The 21,757-nt window shown below is 40.3% G+C and overlaps 1 protein-coding gene across 4 annotated transcripts in view; it reads left to right on the forward strand.

The window, feature by feature from the left end:
• kif13a (kinesin family member 13A) overlaps window positions 1–21,757 on the forward strand; it is a 322,598-nt gene that overhangs the window by 251,392 nt on the left and 49,449 nt on the right. For 3 of the 4 annotated variants that reach the window (XR_007249645.2, XM_048552226.2, XM_048552242.2), the window contains exons 26-30: window positions 2,082–2,114; window positions 6,826–6,925; window positions 7,122–7,248; window positions 8,457–8,512; window positions 12,841–12,965. Coding sequence is in view for 3 of the 4 variants with exons in the window: in XM_048552226.2 (XP_048408183.1) it covers window positions 2,082–2,114; window positions 6,826–6,925; window positions 7,122–7,248; window positions 8,457–8,512; window positions 12,841–12,965 (441 nt within the window). In the remaining variant the exon portion in view is untranslated. The remainder of the gene's footprint in view (window positions 1–2,081; window positions 2,115–6,825; window positions 6,926–7,121; window positions 7,249–8,456; window positions 8,513–12,840; window positions 12,966–21,757) is intronic. The other variant, XM_048552235.2, reaches the window with a different exon arrangement.

Genomic DNA, 21,757 nt, shown 5'->3' on the forward strand with positions numbered 1-21,757 from the left:
CTTAAAGGCGACGTTTTTGATTTCCGGCCTCATTTTTCATTGTCCCCAACTCTCCTCTTAATTCTTGAAAATACATAAGAGCATTATATTGTCATTGTTTATTTGGGGGGGGGGGGTGTCTTCAAATAAATAAATCAGCTCAAATGCTGAATATTATGTATGTTTTGAAACCTGATCTATAGATAAGACTTTGTAAATTTATTTATTGAAAATAAATATGCCATAGACCACTACTAACTATGCATCTACCAAAATACATAGTTCAATGCATGCCTTATGTAAAAATTATGCAACATTAATACTGATTTCCAGGAATTACTATTTCTGTAACTAGGAGGGAAATAATTTGTAAATAGCCTGCTTTGTAAACATTGAACGCAAGACACTGCCATCTAGGTAAATAGTTTGTAGATTATCTATTTCTTTTTATTCTGGGCTATTATACATAAGTATTTAAAGCCCCAGCTGGTGAATTGTCTCCCTTTTGCAGAATGTTCTCTTGAATGGCTTCTCCCCTAACATGTTGAATGTAATAGCGTCTATAAATCCCAATAGACTTGGTCAGTGATTGATAAAGTTACATGATGCATAAAGACAGCAGTGCCTTTGCAGTCATTCGAGGGTCAGTTGACAACTGCCCTGTACCTCCCAACTTGCCCTGGGCCAAATCTGTCCCCACAACCCTATTTATCCCTGCACCTAAGCTGAAATTCAGCCCCCTCCCCTCCCAAACCACGTTGATGCTTGGGCTCTGCTTCTCCCCATTTCTCTGCGTACAGCAAGGTTGGCACCCAGACATGGCTGCAAAGGTCAATTATTTCACTGAATAGTTGCTTTGATATCATAAATTTCTCTTATACGGGATCCTGGGACAACTAGAGAAACTCCTCAAATTCATCTAACACCAGTTACCTTCTTCCTGACCCTGGCAGCTCCTCTAGTCTGTGTTTGATGGAGCAGCAAGAGGGGGAGAGAGGGAACCTGTGATTGGTGGAGCTAGAATGGCCAGCATGAGAGAGACAGATCCTCTGATTGGAGGAGCAGTCCTTCATATATTCTGTCTCTGCCATGTATAAGAGTGATTTTTCTTTGATTGCCCCAAGATTGAACTTCAGTGGGCTTTTTGAAAGTTTTCATGGTGAAATTGACCCATTACCCTCCTATATTTCCGTGTTGGATTGACTAAAGGGGATTACTACATGCTGTTTTGCCTGCATGAAATCGATCGTGATTGTATGACATTTTGTTGTCTGTTGAATCAATGTGGCTTATTACATGCTATGTATGGGCTGTGTTTGAACAATGGGGGTTGCTATATGGTGTACCTGGGCTGTTTTTGAACAATGGGGATTGCTCCATGGCGTACGTAGGCTGTTTTTTAAAAAATAGGACTTGCTGGATGACGTAGCTGATAAAGAAGTTTACTAATTGTGCAAATTGTAAATAAAACAGTGCCCATTTGGCAAATAGTGGAATGGAGGGATTGGATCCTTATTTTTATTCAATAATTCATTTAAGCGACTACTGGATAATTTAAGCGACTGCTGGACATGTACATGGACAGCAGTGAATTGAGGGGAATGTAGGTTAGGTTATTTTATTTTTGGATTAAGATTATTCCACGGCACAATATCGTGGGCTGAAGGGCCTGTACTGTGCCCTACTTTTCTATGTTCTATGTTCTAATTGGTGATGGTTTCTCAGCTTTTGCTTTGTTTCTATTCATATTGCGGAATTTAAGAATTTTCAAATCCTCATTTAAAAGAGAGGCACTTTGCAGATCTGTTGTGTTTTGAGGATTAATTGTGATGTGTTCTGCATTACAACGTTGTATGAAGCTTTTAAAGAGTTTTCATCAATTTATTTGCATCTCATTCTTACCCTGTTTCAGTTACTGCCAGCATAAATTTCTTGTATACATGTGTGATCTTTGTTTTTATTCCTTTTGACATGTGTAAAATTGAAGGTAAAGCACAAAACCATGTACATTTATTATGAATAGTGTAAAACATTGTGATAATGACATTTTTCTGAAATGTTTGCATGACAGTGTCTTTACTAAGTTTATTTTCTCCTGCCAGAAAGAGGAGGAGGAGGATATGGATAGTTATCAGGTATCGTTGCTATCATAAGTCACATGGCATGAAGCACAACATTGGCCAACATCAGCAACTGACTCGCAAATTATGCAATGGAGATGGAAAGTTTAGGTTTTAACAAGCCATAGTGTTTTTTTCTGTTTTGTTTTTTCTAAACCATTTTGTTTTAACAATATCCAACTGTAATTATCCAAGAGAAGTAGATGTCACAGACTCAACTTTCCAGTGCTATCTCTTAATCATGCTTGGATTAACATTTATTACTGTTGTTTGAAGCCATATCAAATCAAATCTTTACTTGATATGTACAGGCATTAACATCAGAAAGTTTAACTCATGGTGGATTTGATACATATAGCATTTTGAAGATGGTTAATAGCGGCAACTAAGCATTGGGTTGAACCAAATGTACCCGAGTAATCTTTGTCTAAAGACATGCAGAAACATGTATTATTCAGATTTGACTTCCATTTTCCGCCTCCATGGCAAATAAAAGTATAGGAAATTTAGGCTGTGCTTTCTTGCAGTAGGTTTAGGTGTGAATAGCAACTTGTCACCTGAACAATTTAGAACATTGCTTCAAATTTTAACAACATTTTATATTTTTTTCTCCCAGCATCCAACCCAGTCAGGTATTGGAATTCCATTTTCTTGTTCTTTCAGACATCTTTACGAAATTAGCATGGTGCAAATCATTCATCCATAAAATTGTTAGGGCATCTGCAAACATCTTGTACTTCAACATTTACTTTCCCTCACAACAAAGCAAAGTGTAAAGTAAAATCTCTTAACAGATTATTATTTCTTTATACTGTTAGACTACGTGGAATCTATGCCTACATAAATTAATCTCTAATTCAGTATGTTGAAAAATTGATCTGGCTCTTAACTAAATTCATCAATTCACAAGTTCAAAACCTGGACTGATTTTAGAAAGATTACTGCATCAAATGTACAATTGTTTGCTGCACCATTGCATACTTAAAATAAATGGGAAGAAAATGTTGAAACCTCCCTTTCCAATTATGATTTGGTAGATGTTTTCTTAAAATGGTTTTTATTAAAAAATTAATCAATCTCAGTTTTGTTAGCAATTTTTTATAGTTACACTTTCTAGGTCTTAGTAACTGTAACAGTTGCCAAAGATCAATGGTGGCTCAGATTTTTCAGTTGTACTGTTCCTTATGGATCACTCCCTGAAATAACAGTCATGTAGTTATCAAGGATTAGAATTTGATTCTCAAATTTGGCAATGGACTCATTAATAAATATGCCCGAACAACGCAGATCACTTAATTCTATTACAAAAGCATATTAAAACCATTGTGTCCAATTTCTTTCCTCTTTATGACCCTGAAATCAGATTTTTTTAATGAAACTTTTGTTTTATGCCCAAGAAATGTTGAAATTTGTTGAAATTGACATTGTTGTTACATTTATTTTAAATGTGTTCTTTTTGCAGTTATGTGGTTAAATGTAACAGAAGAAAAATTAGTGGTATTGTTCCCATCAACTGACTACTTGGCTCAATTAAATGACAATCTGTAACTAGGGACTATGGGCAGTGATTAATGGTTGGGAGAGGAACTGCAGGGCTTTTCCCCTTCTCTTAAATTATAAAATTTGAACAATTCAAGATGTTTTCCGAACTGTTGTTCTGTCTGATACCAATTAACTGAACGTAGGCAAGAGTATGGGCCACGTTTTTGTGGGTGGCAACAAAGTAAGAGCAATCATCACTGACCTGCAGGAAAATTGAGCACAAAGTTCTAATGATCTGTTTTAGTTGTGGATTTCAGCACCCCCAATGTTGGCTTTACACCAGTTTCAAACTAAAAGGATCTGTAGGCTTCCAGCAACAATGATGGTATCAAGCTTGCTTCCAGCTTCTATAAGTTTTTAGTTAGTGATTGACATTGAATGCCAGCTTTGCCAGCATCCCAAAAATGAATAGGAATGACAGATGAGCAGCTTATGACATTAAATAACTATCAGAGACAGCAAACCAAAAAGTAATACTAAATTTTGAAAAAAATTTTCAGAGAGCAAAATGAATACCTAATAAGTACTTCTGTACTTCAGAAGAGTAAATGTTACTTTTAAAATGTAAGACTTGTTAAATTATGATTTTTTTAATTATAATTGAACATTCTTCACATTACAGTATTTCAGAATGAGTTTACTAAGACATGAAATAGTTGATCTTTAAAAGTATGTTTACACTTTGGAAATAAGGTGTGGCTTTTTTTAGAGAAGATTTTAAATATTGATAACACTGCAATTAAAGGGTATCTTTGGCCTGTTGAGTGATTTCTGCAAGGACTCCTGAAGTATATTGCGAGCAGGAATAGGAAATGTCTGACAACAACAGTAGATTCTGTATTTAACCATACAAGCATGGGAAGTAGAGGTTGCTGACAGTTTCATACTTGTAATTTTGGTTGTTACAATTCCAGATTTTGAATATAGAATGTAAAGCTTCGAAGAGTGGCTTGGTAGCACACACAGTCACTGAATCCAAGGCTGGGGGCATAATATTGCAATCTAATGACAATGGTTATGCTTGGAATTCAGGGGAAGAAATTTGAGTATTGGTTAGATGCGAATGGAACCCAAAAATATAAGAATTGTTGACATAAAACCTTTTTGAAGAAACTTACCTTGAGATGCAACAGGTAGATAGTCATTAGCACGAGGCACTTTGCAGTTGGTTAATATGTAGTTCAGTTGTCTTTTTTGTAACAAGGCTGATGAACTCATGCTTAGACAAATATACTCCAGGTTACAAGTTTTAGTTTATAGTTTACTCTGAAAGCAAACACAATTGTGCTACTGATGTTTCATTTTGTTAATTCCTTATCTTTTCTGTGTCACCTTGATGCATAAGTGATAACCCATAATCACAATCTTGAAATTAGAAACTAACTATTAAATTTGCATACAGACACTAGAAAAATCAGGAACTTTACAGAAACAAAGTTGGAAAACAAGTAGGATGCTCACCTCTTGCTATAGTAACCCCAATATATTAAATATATCTAAAAGCAGACACTCAATTACTTTGTTTAATGTACAAGTGTATTTCCAGCAGGTTAACCATAATTTTATGAGACTTGAAAACTAAAAGTGAAAACAATAAAATAATTGTGACTGTAAAACCTTAGATCTTGCTCTGTACTAAAATTGTGTTCTGAAAGATTAAGAATGTTGCTAGTAGGTATTTATAGTTAGAACTTAGTTGTCTAATTTATTTTCATGATTAAATGAAGCAATTTTTAGAAAGGTTATGTTTTTAAAAAGTGCAGGTAGGAAAATGATATGCTCCATCTCCATTTCACCTATACTAAAGCAGGTTTCGAAATACTACTTTGGGGGAAAAAAGTAATTAGCAGTGGAAAAAAATACTTTTTAAGCTGCAGCAAAAATATTCAATTAAATATGAAAATTAAAACAATTGATGGCTCTTCTGCTTTTAACTAATCGATGAATGTTACTTTCTAAATAATGGCTTACCCATGTTTGATGCATTCCCATAATTAATATTTAATTTGTGTCAGTAAAACATATATTTTCGTACTACTTGCAAATTTTTTTAAAAATTGGATTTGTTTGATCATAAAAATGGCACAAATATTGATTTTTTTTTCCATATTTATAAGATACCATAATCTTCAATTTTCTTTAGAACAATGCTTAAAAATGAAAGATACAGTTTCTGTGAATGGTGGATGTGAAGTATTTCGATTCCTGCAATTACTAACATCAAGAGGAGCTTCCTGTCTGCTTGGCTCAGTAATATCGAATATTAAACTGCTGTTTTACTGTAAAGTCCATGCTTCTAGCATGAATGCATGTAACCACTGCATGGGGTATTTGAAAACAAAAGAATTGTCATATGAGGGGTTTCATCTGTTTCTTAATCATTACAAAGACTTGCAAACTTCAACTGAAACTTTCTGGTGTCAAATGTACAGGTGTGCTAAAGGCCAAACAACAGCAAATATTTTCATCCATGAAGTGCAACTGTACAGTTTTACAATTATTATGGTTTCATTTGTTTGAAAATTTGACTTGAAAAATTTATTTGTTTTTTTTACAGCAGGATTTTCCCTAATTCCTTATTGACAAATGCATGACCCAATGAGGAGCTGAATCACACTAGATGGGAGTTACCCCAATTCAGTACCCAACCTGCAATATCTTCACTGACCGTGACTTCGGGCTATCGATTTAGGGAGGAACAGAACAAAAATTGGACAGGTCCCACCAACGTTAATTAACCCCAACTAGAAAGTGAATTATCAGGAGGATATGTTGCGGAAGAAGCTGAAAGAGCCAAAAGTTCCCTCAGTGCAGCATGAGTTAAATCATTTAAAAGTTGAGGAAACAACAGCAAAAAAACTAGTTACAATGCTTGATATTTGAAATGTATTGACTCCATTCAAATAATGGGAGGGTCATATTAAAGGAAGCACAAGGAACACCACAGATGTAAATTGGGTACATGATTGTGTATTTGGTCAGCTTGGTATTCAGTTCATCCTGCACTCTAGAAATAAATTATTAATCTGGACAGCAAAATGGGGAAATTGCAACTATCTACTGGTAATTTTCAAGCTTTCTGTAACTTGTAGAACTGTTCAGTGACACTGCACAATACATTTCAGAGTGTGAAAACACACACCAGTAAGCAATACCTCATACTTTTCTCCTTGTAATTGGTCAGGAGGAAGATTTGAATGAAGTACGAGAAAGATGGTCTGATGCATTGATGAAGCGTCGGGAATACTTAGATGAGCAAATTCAGAAAGTAATCAACAAGCAAGGTGTGTACTTCAGTCATTGTAAATAATGTGAGCAACACTTATTGCATGCACGTGTTGTGGCTGTTGGATGCCACAACAATAATAATTCAGCGCCATAAAACATTAGTAAAAGTAACTTATCAGAGAGCACTGCAGACTTTTCTGGAACTGTTTTTATTTGTGTTAGGTTAATGTCGTCTTGTTCTCTTCCGTGTAGAGAAAACAGAAGATGATGTGGAGAGGGAAGCTAGGTTAGTGGAGCAGTGGGTGGGCCTCACTGAGGAACGAAATGCTGTGCTTGTTCCTGCCCCAGGCAGTGGGATTCCGGGAGCCCCTGCAGACTGGTTAGTAAAACTACAGCCTCAAAACTATTGTGACCTGTCTGCTTTAAAATTGTTATGAGTGTTACAGATGTACCCTTTTTCTATCCAACAGAGAATGACACAGCTGGTTAAGACTTCTGCATGTTAATTTTTTTTGGTTGCCATCAAACTCTTGTCTCTCTTCCCTGCACACATTTTTTCTAATGAAGTGTAGACTCTACCCACTACTGTGCACAGCTCATTGATCGAATTATTATCTGTAATTTAAAACTCTTCTTTAGCCTTAGTACGGAGCAGAACCTTGCTGTCTCTGAGCTGTTTTCCCAATGACTGGGGTGAGCCTGGAAGCCCAGCCAGTGGTTAATTAAGTGCAAACCCATATTTTGCCATGTCTCAGATTAAGTATTCAGTGGCCTACTCTCTCAATTAATAGTTGACAATAGTGGTGTAGGAATGGGATGGTGTGAACTTCTGTTTGGAATTCTCCCCATGATGATTGGATTAGTAGATGAATCAGGGAGAGCAGGTCGTGAAAACTGATCATAAAATCATTTATAAAAAAAAATGCACTAGCAGATCATGCAGCCCCTTAAGCTTGCTCTGGTGCTTAATAGGATTGAGGTTTTAATTCTAGTTGCCTGCCTGCCGCAGATAATCCTTGACTCTTGTAAATCAAAATCTCTTCGAATCTATTCAAAGTTGAGACACAATAACCAAGCTTCCATTGCTTTCTGGGGAACAAAATCCTAAACTCTAGGGACCCTCTGAGAGAAGAAATTGCTCTTTATTTCCTCCTAATATAAGCAATGTGTAATTTTTGAACTGTGGTGCAAAAGTTTGAGTCTCGCCCATGAAACATCCTCTGAGCGTACATCCTGCCAAGGCCCTGTTTCCTGAAATCTTTTGAACCCTAAAATGTATAGGCCTAACCTGCTTAATCTTTCTACAAGGCAAACGCATCGTCTGGGAATCAGCCGAGTGAATCTTTTCTGAACTGCTTTCAATGCAGTCATGGTCCTCGTTTAGTCAGAACTGCTCATAGTGCTCCAAATGTGGTCTCCCTATGGCTCTGTACAACTGTAGCAACTCTTCCCTACTTTTATACACATTCCATGTGCCATAGAGGCTGATGTTCATTTTGCCTTTCTAGTCACTTGCTTTACCTGCACATTAGCTTTTTGTGATTCATGTATGTTATTCTTTTGGCTCTAAATATATGTTTCTTTCAGGATATCACCACCTGGAATGGAAACCCATATCCCTGTACTCTTCCTTGACTTAAATGGTGAGCTGATGTAAATAATTCATAAGTAAATAATTATTTTGTGTTACAGGTTGATTAAAAAATAAGTCTATTGAATAGGGATATAAAACATAAATTAGGTGTGATAAAGATGGATTACCAAGCTACAAGCTGTGCTGATTTCCATTTTGGATATACCCACTCAACCCTCGACCTAGGTCGTGGCTCCACCCTCGACCTAGGTCGTGGCTCCACCCTCGACCTAGGTCGTGGCTCCACCCTCGACCTAGGTCGTGGCTCCACCCTCGACCTAGGTCGTGGCTCCACCCTCGACCTCGGCCGTGGCTCCACCCTCGACCTCGGCCGTGGCTCCACCCTCGACCTCGGCCGTGGCTCCACCCTCGACCTCGGCCGTGGCTCCACCCTCGACCTCGGCCGTGGCTCCACCCTCGACCTCGGCCGTGGCTCCACCCTCGACCTCGGCCGTGGCTCCACCCTCGACCTAGGCCGTGGCTCCACCCTCGACCTCGGCCGTGGCTCCACCCTCGACCTCGGCCGTGGCTCCACCCTCGACCTAGGCCGTGGCTCCACCCTCGACCTAGGCCGAGGCTCCACCCTCGACCTAGGCCGTGGCTCCACCCTCGACCTAGGCCGTGGCTCCACCCTCGACCTAGGCCGTGGCTCCACCCTCGACCTAGGCCGTGGCTCCACCCTCGACCTAGGCCGTGGCTCCACCCTCGACCTAGGCCGTGGCTCCACCCTCGACCTAGGCCGTGGCTCCACCCTCGACCTAGGCCGTGGCTCCACCCTCGACCTAGGCCGTGGCTCCACCCTCGACCTAGGCCGTGGCTCCACCCTCGACCTAGGCCGTGGCTCCACCCTCGACCTAGGCCGTGGCTCCACCCTCGACCTAGGCCGTGGCTCCACCCTCGACCTAGGCCGTGGCTCCACCCTCGACCTAGGCCGTGGCTCCACCCTCGACCTAGGCCGTGGCTCCACCCTCGACCTAGGCCGTGGCTCCACCCTCGACCTAGGCCGTGGCTCCACCCTCGACCTAGGCCGTGGCTCCACCCTCGACCTAGGCCGTGGCTCCACCCTCGACCTAGGCCGTGGCTCCACCCTCGACCTAGGCCGTGGCTCCACCCTCGACCTAGGCCGTGGCTCCACCCTCGACCTAGGCCGTGGCTCCACCCTCGACCTAGGCCGTGGCTCCACCCTCGACCTAGGCCGTGGCTCCACCCTCGACCTAGGCCGTGGCTCCACCCTCGACCTAGGCCGTGGCTCCACCCTCGACCTAGGCCGTGGCTCCACCCTCGACCTAGGCCGTGGCTCCACCCTCGACCTAGGCCGTGGCTCCACCCTCGACCTAGGCCGTGGCTCCACCCTCGACCTAGGCCGTGGCTCCACCCTCGACCTAGGCCGTGGCTCCACCCTCGACCTAGGCCGTGGCTCCACCCTCTGCAAGTGGATCCTCGGCTTCCTCACCTACAGAGCGCAATCAGGGAAGATTGACAACTGCACCTTCTCCACGGTCAACATCAGCATTGGAGCCCCCTAGGGATGTGTCCTCAGCTGTCTCCTGTACTACCTGTGCGTGCTCAATTGTGTAGCAAAATTCCGAATGAACTCTGTCAGAGTTTGCCGATGACACCACTGTGATAGGGGAGATATCAAACAATGACAAGTAAGAAGACAGAAAGGAGATAGAGGGCTTGGTGTCGTGGTGCAATGATAACAACCTCTGTCTCGATGTTGGCAAAGCAAACCAACTGATCATTGTCATCAGAAAGAACGAATGAGGACATGCCTGTATCTGCATAAATGGAACGGACGTGGAAAGGGTCAAGAGTGTAAGTTCCTGGGAGAGACGATAACCAACAACCTGTTCTGGACTTCCCACATTAATGCGATGGTCAAGAAGGCACAACAATACCTCCTCTTCCTCAGGCAACTGAGGAAATTTGGCATGTCCAAAAGGGCCCTCACCAACTTTCACAGGTATACTGTAGAAAGCATGCTGCCCAAGCGCACAATGGCCTGGTCTAGCAACTGCTCTGCCCTGGATTGGAAGAAACTACAGAAAGTTTGTGTTCACCGCCCAGAACTTCCTGGAAGCCATCCTCCCATCGATGGACCCATTTACTGTACAGAGGTGCTGTCTAGAAATCCAGCATCCTCCCGTGAATGAGAGAGGAGAGACATGCCATTGGGTCCCTCCTGCCAGCTCCTTGTGGTCACTCGAGCATAGAAATATGAACAGGAGTTGGCCATTTGGCCCTTCAAGCCAGCTATGTTATTCAATAGGATCATGGCTGATCATCCAACTCCATATTTCTGCTTTCTTCTTATCAGTCGTGAATGACCTACTCTCTATCCTTACACTGTGGCCTTTGGTTCTGGACTCCCCAGTCATCGACAACATCCTTTCTGTATTTAGTCTTGTTAGAATTCTATCAGTTTCTGTGAGAACCCCCTTTATTCTTATGAGCGCCAGTTAATATAGTCCTAACCAATCCAGTCTGCCTTCATGCACCAGTCCTGTCTTCTTAGGAATCAGTCTGGTAAACGTTTGTTGCACTCACTCCGTAGCCAGAAAATCCTTGCTCCGATAAGGAGACCAAAATTGCACACCGTTCTCCAGGTATGCTGTCATCAGGCCCTGTACTTTGGCAAATCAATCCTGCTCCTGTACTTGAATAGATTTATTGTGGTCATATGTATCTAAGTCTAGTGAAAAACTTTGCTTTGTGATGTGTACAGGCCGATCATAACAAACAAGGGCATACACATCATAGGGTGCTTAGGCAGAGTGAGGTACACCAAGTTACAGCCACACAGGAGGTGCACAAAGCAAGATCAACATTATTTGAAGTTAGAGAGGCCCATTCAGCAGTCTAATAACAGCAGGGAAGAAGCTGTTCTTGCATCTGCAGGTGCATCTGATGATCCTGTATCTTCTGCCTGACTGATGAGAGCATTACTGGGATGAGATGGGTCTATGATGATGGGTGCCTTTCAGCGGCACTGAGAAATGTAAATGGAATCCGCATTTGGGACACTGGATTGCGTGATGGTCTGGCCTGTGTACACAACTTTCTGTAGTTTCTTCTGGCCCTGAGCAGAGCAGTTGCCGTATCAGATTGTTATGCATCCAAGTAGAATGCTTAATATGGTGCATCTGTAAAAGTTGGTGAGGGCCTTCAATGGGCTTGAATCATTTGACCATTCCCTTCGTCACACCTTAGTTTGCACCACACTCCCCACCAACCACTCCAACCTGTCCAGGAAGGTACTTTCCCCTGTAAGCGTAAAAAAATGCAACCTGCCCACATACCACCTCCATTTAGGGCCCTAAACTCTCATTCCAATGGGGAGAGAGCTTCACCTGCATATCCTCCAACTTGAGCTACAGTAAGTACAGTAAAAACAATTCAGCCATATCTCAGCTAAGGTTCAGTATGTAAGGTTTTTACTTTTGTTCATTGATTTCTCATGTACTGTACTTAGAGAAGGTAGTTTCTGTGATGACGTGTGTAAATATCATTAAACAATATCGACGACTGACAGAAGGGAATAAGAATTAAACTATCATTGTAAATTTTGGATTTTTAGACATCTGAACTAATCAATAATGCCTCGTTAGGTCTCCTGTCCAGTTGAGTTTAGCCATAATTAAATGAGACAAGTCAATTAACTTCAGAAAATCAAATCCATTGCTTTGGTAAAACTAATGAAGAGAAATGTGTTTTCCTTATTGTGAGCTACACTTCACAACCCGAAGGTAACAATGAATAATCTCCATTGAATGGGATGCTTTACTCCTTTATTGGGAAACATTCCTATGGATACCTATCATAACATTACTTTTTCTCTAAATTTTATTTTATTGTGGTGTTGCAACAAAACTAAAGTGGAAATGCTGATGCCATTTCACAAGTGTTTGAATTGAATGCCTTTGATATCATATGAGAGAGTGCTTAATACCACACCGGCCGTTTGAAATTAGAGTAGTTTGGGCAATGCCCATGAGCTAACAGGAAAGTTCTGTGGCCTTTGGTTGCCACTTATAACTAACTCAAATAATTTAATAAGTTTTGCTCATGAAATCTTTCCAAATTGCTTCAAAATAAAGTTTGTAAATATGGACCTTTCTGAATTATTGTTCAATTATATTAATAAGGAGTGATGGTGATCAAATGCTTATTCTACAACACTCTATTTTCAGCAAGAGAGCTAATAAGCAGTATTACAGTGTTTAAGTTTTTTGCAGTTGATCATTAAAAACAAGCTTCAAGTAACAGTTTAAAGTAGAGAATCTTGTGTCTTTTGATAGAGCCATTTTATATGCGTTTTTTTTGTCATTCTTCTAGCTGATGATCTCCGCGCAAATGAACAGCTCACTGGTCCACATGCACCTGGTGTGAACTCCATCTTACCGAAGGAGCACGGCAGTCAGTTCTTCTATTTGCCTATCATCAAGCACAGTGAGGAAGAGGTACTACAGTCTGTCAATTTAATCTGCATTCCATGCCAGTTCCAAATGTCTCCCCTTCTCACTACCCTGATAGTTATTTCTTATTTATGTCTGAGTGAAGTTGATCAAGCACAATACAGTTTATTAGCTTTTCCTCTCTGTGTCAACCTTTCATTGTTGTTAATTAGACAACAGCCATTGGTTCATTTATTACCCGTTTGTTACTACTGTCCATGTCACATTAGCATTGATATTGTTTTAGATTGTTATTCACTTCGTTATAATTTTAATGATTAAATTACTTTAGTTTTGCCAGCTAATAAAATAATGAAGTACCCATCTTTTATTCGTTCATGGGACATGGGTATTATTGGCTAGGTCAGTATTTATTACTCAACCCTAATTACTCCTGAGAAGGTAGCGGTGAGCAGCCTCTTAAATCATAGCTGTCTATTTGGTATACTGAGCAATGAAATCTTTTGGAAATTTATAATCACAATGAATAACTGTCTGTACATCTTATCTGATTAGAAATTGTCTCATTTTTTTAAAGGCTGAGAAAAATACATTTTTGTAAAATGGCACTGCTAGATAAATTTCTCACATCTCGTCAAACTCGGAGTATCTCGGCTATAGTGCATGAAATATAATACCTTCGTAGTTGTTTCATTATGAATGGTTGCATTCATCTTATATATTTAATAAAACTACTGCATCCAAGTAGAGAGATGGCAATACAGTGACAAGTATTGGGATTAAATGTTTAGTAGTTAGCTGGATGTGAGTTTGCTCGCTGAGCTGGAAGGTTAGTTTTCAGACGTTTCGACACCATTCTAGGTAACATCATCAGTGAGCCTCCAATGAAGCGCTGGTGTTATGTACCGCTTTCTATTTATCTGTAGTTAGTGGTTAGCATTGGCTGATGCAGCCTATGGATTTGTCACAGCATGCATTTATTTGAATATAGAGTCTCATGAATTGATGCAACCACAGACCATTACACTCCATTAATGCTTTTTCTTTTGTCCACATAAGTGTCCTGAGTATTTAATATATGTAGCTTTGAATGGCACAAATGTATCCTACTGCCAGCCCAACTGATGATCCTAAATTAGTTTCCAGTGTAATTCCCAACACAGTGCAGATTATTAATACCTTTTCTAATGGTGGAATCGTATCTGCTGCTGGACATGCTGTTCTGATGCTTGAAAGCGTGGGCTATCTGACACTATTGGCATGCTGCCCACTGCAAATGCTCACACAAATGAGTAATGTGATATGAATTTCAATGCTGGTGTAATGCCAGACATGTAGGTCACGTGTCTCACTTACTGTGGACTGTATCAAACAACATACCCCATTAAACATTCTCCTGTTACCTCCTTCTAGCAATATAACTTCTGTATTGCCAGACGAAAGCTATTCTTAAAAGATGTCACAAACACCAGTCAACATCTAAGTTTGAATCCAGAAATTGAACTAAATTGCAGTAATTCTAAACACAGCCACTGAGTCACAACACAAAAGGCAGAGAGAAGATTTTGTTGAAAAACAAAAGGCAAAAGGCAACCCATATCTGTTGACCAAAGGCCTGAAAACAAATGAAATTTGACCTAGAATCTACCAGGAGTCTTATCAATGAAGTTGAGTTTCTGGTAGCCTTAGTCAGATGAAAGACCTACCGTCCAGATGGAAATCAAGCTGGATCTAAGTCTTTGAAAAGTGACCACAATTCAGCTTTTCAGGATTTACAAGTTTCAAGCACTGATACTTAAAAAATTTGTCAGGATCCCAAGCACTTCCATGGAGAGGAAGAGAGAGTGAGACTTGCAGCTCCTGGTGTTTCTTCCTTACCAAATATGTCTGTGAATACAGGAAACCAATTCTAGAAAACGTTGCTAGACAACAAGCAGTGCCTGCTTATTCTCTTCAAACTTGGATTTTCCCAGCAATCAAGAGCAATAAACCTCACCTCTGGTCTCCTAAACTTTGCTTGCCTCTACTGCAAAATCACTTTCTACAAGCAGCACGTTAAATCCTGAAAGTGTCCAACCATAGTTTCCAGTTTTTCACATTTTCCTTAACTTTAAGTAGGTATCCCCAAGGATATTCTAACATACAGACTTGCTTTCCAGGGGAAGTTTCTCTAAGCTGAGGGCCAATATATTGCACGGCTGACAAAAGATATTTTGACAAAGCTTTACATCTTGCACTCATCAGGACAAATGGCAAGAATGCTAATAAAGGAGAAAGTCAAAATTGATACTGTATGAGAGGAGAGTACTGATTGCTTGTAAGTACACTGGTGGAAGCAGTGCCATGAAGAATGCAGTAGTTAATAATGATTGACTGTTTTCTGCTAGGTTTTGTTTAAATTTCAAAACAGGCACATTGACTCTGATTGGTCAGGGTATCACCCTGAGAAATTAACAAATGAATGGCTATTACTGTTTTGTAGAGTTAGTATAGAATTTGCTAATGTAACCCAAATATTTTAAAAAAGGAGGTAGAGAGAAAAAACAGGGCATTATAGATCAATCAGGCTGGTATTGGGGAAAAATGCTCAAGTCCATTACAAAAGATGTAACAGCAGAACACTTGGAAAACAGTGACAAGATTGGATAGAGTCAGCAAGGTTTTACAAACAGGAAATGTGCTTGACAAATCTACTGACATTTTTCAAGGATACAGCTAGAAGAGTTGACAAGCAGGAGCCAGTGGGTGTGGTTTACTTGGATCCTTAGAATACTTTTAATAAGGTCCCATGTCAGAGATGAGATGTAAAATTTTACACCAACCTAGACAAAACAGTCTACCTGATTGGTACCATGTACTGTGAGCGCTGATGCATGATGTGGAGGTGCTGGTGTTATACTAGAGTGCTCAAGGTCAGAAGTCTCATGACACACCAGGTTAGAGTCAAACAGATTTATTTGAAATCACAAGCTTTCAAAGCGCTGCTCCTACATCAGGTAATGCACAGTTCCTATTCAGTTCCTCTGCCATTTCTTCGCTCTCTCTAATTACTTCTCTAGCCTCGGTTTCCAGTAGTGCAATGTTCACTCTTGCCTCTTTATTCCCTCTTATATATCTTTGGAAAAAAAACTCATGCAGCCTTCTTTTATATTACTAATTAGCTTACCCTAACATTTCATCTTCTTTCCTCTCTTCCCCACGCCCCCCTTTTTTTTGTTGTCCTCTGCTTTTTAAAAGCTTCCCAGTTCTCTGGCTTCCCACTGATCTTCATAACGTTGTATGTCTTTTGTTTTTATCTTGTCTCTGATTTCCCTTATCAGGCATGGTTGCTGCATTCGCTCCTTAGTAGGTTTCTTCTTCCTTGGAATTAATTTCTGCTATGTCTCCTGAATTATCCCAGAAACCCCTGCTATCACTGCTCCATTTCTTCCCTGCTGGGTTTCCCTTTCCAGTCAACTCTGGCCAGCTCCTCTCTCTCGTCTTTGTAGTTACCTTTACTTAATTGTAATACCATTACATCTTATTCAAGCTTCCCCCTCTCGAGGTGCGTGGTGAATTCTGTCATATTATGACCGCTGCCCCTCAGGGATTCCTCCAGCTTAAGCTCCCTCATCAAGTGTACCTCATTACACATCATCATATCTAGAATTGCATGTTTCCTATTGGCTGTATGACAAGCTGTTCCAAAAATTCATCTCATGGATTTTGCAATGATTCCTTTGCTTGGCATCCTCTACCAGCCTGATTTTCCCAGTCCACCTGCATAATTAAATTCTCCTCAATTATTGTAATAAAACTTTTCTTGCATGCTCTTTCCATCTCCTGATTTATTTTCTGCCTCATATCCTGGCTACTGCTACGAGGCCTGTACCTAGTTCCTTTAGGATGGCATGGTGGCTCAGTGATTAGATTTCACCCTTTGGCGATGGTTTGTGTAGAGTTTGCACGTTCTGTTTGTATCTGTGTGGGTTTTCTCCCACAGTTGAAAGATGTGCAGATTAGGTGTATTGGGCATGTTAAACTGCCCGTAGTGCCCAGGGGATGAGTGGGTTACATGCATTAGTCATAGGAAATGAAGGATTTTGGGGAATAAGGTGAGGAGGAGATGGATCTGGGTGGGTTGCTTTTCAGAGGGTTGGTGCAGTCCCAATGGGCTGAATGGCTTGCGCCCACACTGTAGGGAATCTGTGATCTCGGATATTAACTTCCTCCACCACTGACACTCTGTAACAGCAGCATGTACCATCAGTAAGGTGCACTACAGAAATTTACCATTGATCCTTAGACAACCTTGCAAACCCATGACCACTTCCATCTGGAAGGGTAAGGGCAGCATATATATGGAAACACCACCACCTGAAAGTTCCCCTCCAAGTCAAGGTCAAGATCATTGAATTCCCTCCCCGGGGCATTGTGGGCCTACAGCACATGGACTGCAGCAATTCAATAAGGCAGTTCACTGACACTTTTTCAAGGGCAACTAGGGACAGGCAATAAACACTGGCCAGCCAGTGAGAACCACATCCCGTGATCGAATTTTTTAAACAAGGTGACAGTGCGCATTACCTTCACACTATATACCTGTGCAGATGAGGAAAATTGCTCACTCACTTCAAAATTCCCTGTAAGCAGTGATAAAGTTGCAGTGGAAAGTGAGGGATCTACTTTCTGCTTCATGTGAGTTTGAAAACTGCAAGCAGCCAGCTGTTGGAAAAGAGCAGGTACTTTTTAACTTTACCTGACCACAAGATGCACTGGTAAAAAGTATGTGCAAAAGCTTATGTTGTTCTTGGCAAATGTGTCACCTTGTGGATCCTGGTAAGTTAGTTGAAAACATACCACCCAACTTCATAGAAACTTTGGCTGCAAGTTTTATCGTATTGAGTCCAACTTCTCTGCAATCTGTAATGTTGACTGCCCTTGTTCGTTTATGTCTAGCTCATTTGTGGTCACAGATGTCTGGGTCAACTATTTCCACTTATCATGATCCATGGCTCTAACTGTGTGATGGAAATCCTAGTGGGTAAATTTAGATTTGCTCTAGGAAGAGTTCAACAGTGTGACAGGCCCCTGAGTTCATTTTGAGTATCTGCTCTCATACTGAAACAGAAATTGGCAATGTTTAATTTACAGTTGTAGTCATCATATGAATTAAGACCATCAGCAAGGCTATTTAGTTAGAAGTAATAGAAGTTTGTCTCAAAAATTGCAGAACTTGCTTTCCTGTCACAAAGAAGATGGACATTACTGACGCTTCTGTTCTGCTGTTCAGTTATTAAAGTTAACCATTTTTAACTTTGTTTTCCCAAGATTATTAATTTGCACACATATGAACAAGGAGCAAGAGTAACCCCCTCAACCCTTCGATCCTCCTACCCCATTCAATAAGATCATGGCTGATCTGACTTTAACCTCAATTCTATATTCATGCATACCATTGATAATCTTGCAACCCTTTGGTAATCAAGAATCCAAATACCTCTGTCTTAAGAATATTTAAAGATTCTGCATCCAATACCTTTTCAAGGGAAGGAATTCCAAAGACACTGAACTTTGAGGAAAATGTTTTTCTTCATTCCTGTCTTAAATTGACACCCATTTATTTTTAAACTATGACACTTTTTCTCCTCGAAGAGGAGAAAAGATTGTATAGAAATATCCTTTTGATATCCACCTGATCAAGTCCACCCTTCTTACTGCTGCCCCCCTTGCAGTTGGTAGCCCCATTTCCATAGCTTATGCTGTCATTTTCTTGTCTTCCCATCCCTCACTACTCCCAATTTACACTGATATCTCCTTGCATTTCACCCACCTCCAGTTTGTATGAGCACTCATTGTTCTGTCATTTTTGAAGGAGGTAACGCCTTTTCCACGTCCCCACTCCGGACTCCTATCTGTCATTCCTGCTGTTAGAAAGGATTGATCGTCTTCACGTATTATGGGTAGGAACTGCTGAATTTGCGAAGCTGCTACAGACCAAAGATGTGCAGATCAGGTTGATTGCCTTGCCAAATTGCCCTATTCTATCCAGGATGTGTAGGTTAGGTAGATTAGCCTTGGTAAATGCAGGGTTGTGGGGATATGTTGGGGGACTGGGTCTTAGTGCATTGCTCTTCAGAGGGTCGTTGTGGACTTGATGGGCCAAATAACCACTTTCTGCACAGTAGGGATTGTATGATTCAGTCCAGTTGTGGATTTCTAACTCTATGGGTATTTGATTCCCCAGGAAAAGGAGCAACAACATCAGGTAGGAACCATAAACTGGTGGCAACATGCAGGTTGAGAACAAGTGAAGGATTTTGTTTGGCTGTGAGAAAGGAAAAATAAGACCCAAGATGACGCAGATTCTGAGATTATAAGCAGTTATTGTATAAGTCCAATCACTTCTGCTTGTTTAGTAATTTCACAGCCCAAACACAAGATTAACACATTAAACTAAGTGCTTCAACTTTTACCAGATGAATACTAAAAATTCCATAATTCACTTTAAAGTAGTGCAAAGAATTTAGCCAGTGTCTTGTTGGGATGGCATGACTGAAGTACGAAGAGAGAGTAGATCAGTTTGGACTATGTTCACTGAAGTTTAGAAGAAAGAGATGAGAATCTTATAGAACCCATGAAATTCTAACAGGACTGGGTAAATGCAGAAAAGACGTTCCCAGTGACTGGGGAGTCCAGAACCAGATGTCAGTGTAGTGATACAGGGTAGACCATTTAGGTATGAGGTGAGGAGAAATTTATTCACCCAGGCAGCGATGAGCCTGTGGAATTCCCTGCCACAGAAAGTAGTTGAGGCCAGAACATCAAATGTTGCATGAAGGAATTACATATAGTTCCTCAAGCTTATGGGACCTAAGGGTATCAGGAGAAAATGAAACACGTTGGATGACCAGCTGTGATAACACTAAATTACACAGCAGACTTGAAGGATCAAATGGCCTGCTCTTCCTGCTTTGCTGTGTTTCCATGTTTATCTGCCTGTGATTGCTGACAGTTCTCTTTATGGGAATTATGTTGTATATGTTTGTGTTTGTCAATACTGATGTGTTGCCTGTACACAAATCCATACTATTTGAATATGCAGGAACAGCACTGGTGTCAATACCAGCCCTGAGAACATCACTGATTACACACTCATCCAAAAATAACACACAATAACTACCGTCAATTTTCTATATGCAGCCAGTTTCATATCCATGCTAAACACCATTTTTAAAATTACGTACCACCTCCTTAGCAGCAAGCTTCCTGTGTGGCATGTTATCGGATACCATTTAAATTTCTTACAACCAGCATCCACTGCATCTTTAAAAGTGGTATTTCCTCAAAAGAATTCAAATATATTAAACAAAACTTGGTTAGTCCAAATCTATTCTTTAATTAACTATTGTTATGATTGCTCCTTTTTGGTTCAGTGTATTTCTGTTGTCGAATTATGCCTCTCTTTCTACATCGAAGGCATTGTAGGAATACAAGCTTTTTTTTGTTGTGCTTTGGCCACCAGAAGTTTATCTGTCATTGATGTTAGGCTGTTTGGTTTCTAGCTAACTTGTTTATCATTTTCTCCCTGTTTAAACAGAGGTGCTGTAATGTCAATCCTGCATGTACTGCAAGTCTGCGTGTCTAAGAAAACCTGTGCTGTTACCTTATTTCAGCATCAGGGCCTTTGCACTTTAGAGATCCTCCAGTGCTTTTCCAATTCTACTACACTGTCCAAATAATTGCTAAGTTCCCTGTATTTATCCTTATAAACCTCCTTCCTACTTCACCACACACAAACTAAAAAAACTTATGAAATGTCTCTATTAATTTTCATTCTCCATAAGCTTGCTTCTTAAGCTGTAATCTTTCACTTCCCCATGTTTTATCTATTTAAATTATTTTATTACTTCATGCCCATCTTATTCTACGTATCTGTTATTTTCTGAATCCTTTGTGTTTTCACTTAAATTCTAATCTAGCTTTTTTTATATTGCCATGCTCAGATTTATCAAGTGCCGGTTTTTATAAAGCTCACTGTACTTTTATTTTTCTGTTCGGACAAGAGGCTCCAGTTTTGCTGCATGCACTTCCTGCTTAAGACAGTTGATCCAGTCTGTACCTTAATTATTTCTTCCTTATTAATTCTTTCTAGTAGTTTATGGCTGTGTATTGTTTTACAGTTTAAGTAATAATAGTGTAGATAAAATCTAATGCAAAGAATACTGCCTCAAGTTCTCTTGTTAAACTACTTGTATAATAACCAAAATTAAATTAGTTAATTTTGAACAATAGCTTTCAATGTACCCACATTTCCCAAGTTACTTCCTAGATGTCCAAATTTAACACCAAGCTTGATCAGAAATAAAAACCAAGTGCTGGAGAAATTCAGCAGGTCTGATAACATCTTTGTAGTGAGAAACAGATTTAATATTTCAAGTCCAAAATGATTGCTCTTCAGAATTGAAGCAGGCTGGAAAATAATAGTGTTTGTGCTGTTGACAGAGGAGAAAGAAGAGAAAGTGGAACAGTGGTGAGGGTGCCCAGAGTGCAAAGGTAAAAGGAGTGCTAGTGGTAGTAGAGGAATGATATATGCAGATAGGTATTAATGATAGGTGTGACTAGCAGAAAATGGCTTCGCTCTGGGGAGGGAAAGCCCACAGAAACAAGACACTTGGTGTGGTGACGGTAGTGTTGGGGCCAAGGGGAGTTGATGTCGGGAGGGAAAAAAAGGACATCCTCAAAATGTTTTGAAATGGCAAGCGACTGGAAGGTCGGAGGTCATTCTATGTGCAGAGCCAAGGTGTTCTACAAGGCATCACCAAGTCTGTGTTTTATCTCTATGGAAACCGTGTAGT

Source organism: Stegostoma tigrinum, chromosome 2, assembly GCF_030684315.1.
Source record: "Stegostoma tigrinum isolate sSteTig4 chromosome 2, sSteTig4.hap1, whole genome shotgun sequence".
Taxonomy (NCBI): Eukaryota; Metazoa; Chordata; class Chondrichthyes; order Orectolobiformes; family Stegostomatidae; genus Stegostoma; species Stegostoma tigrinum.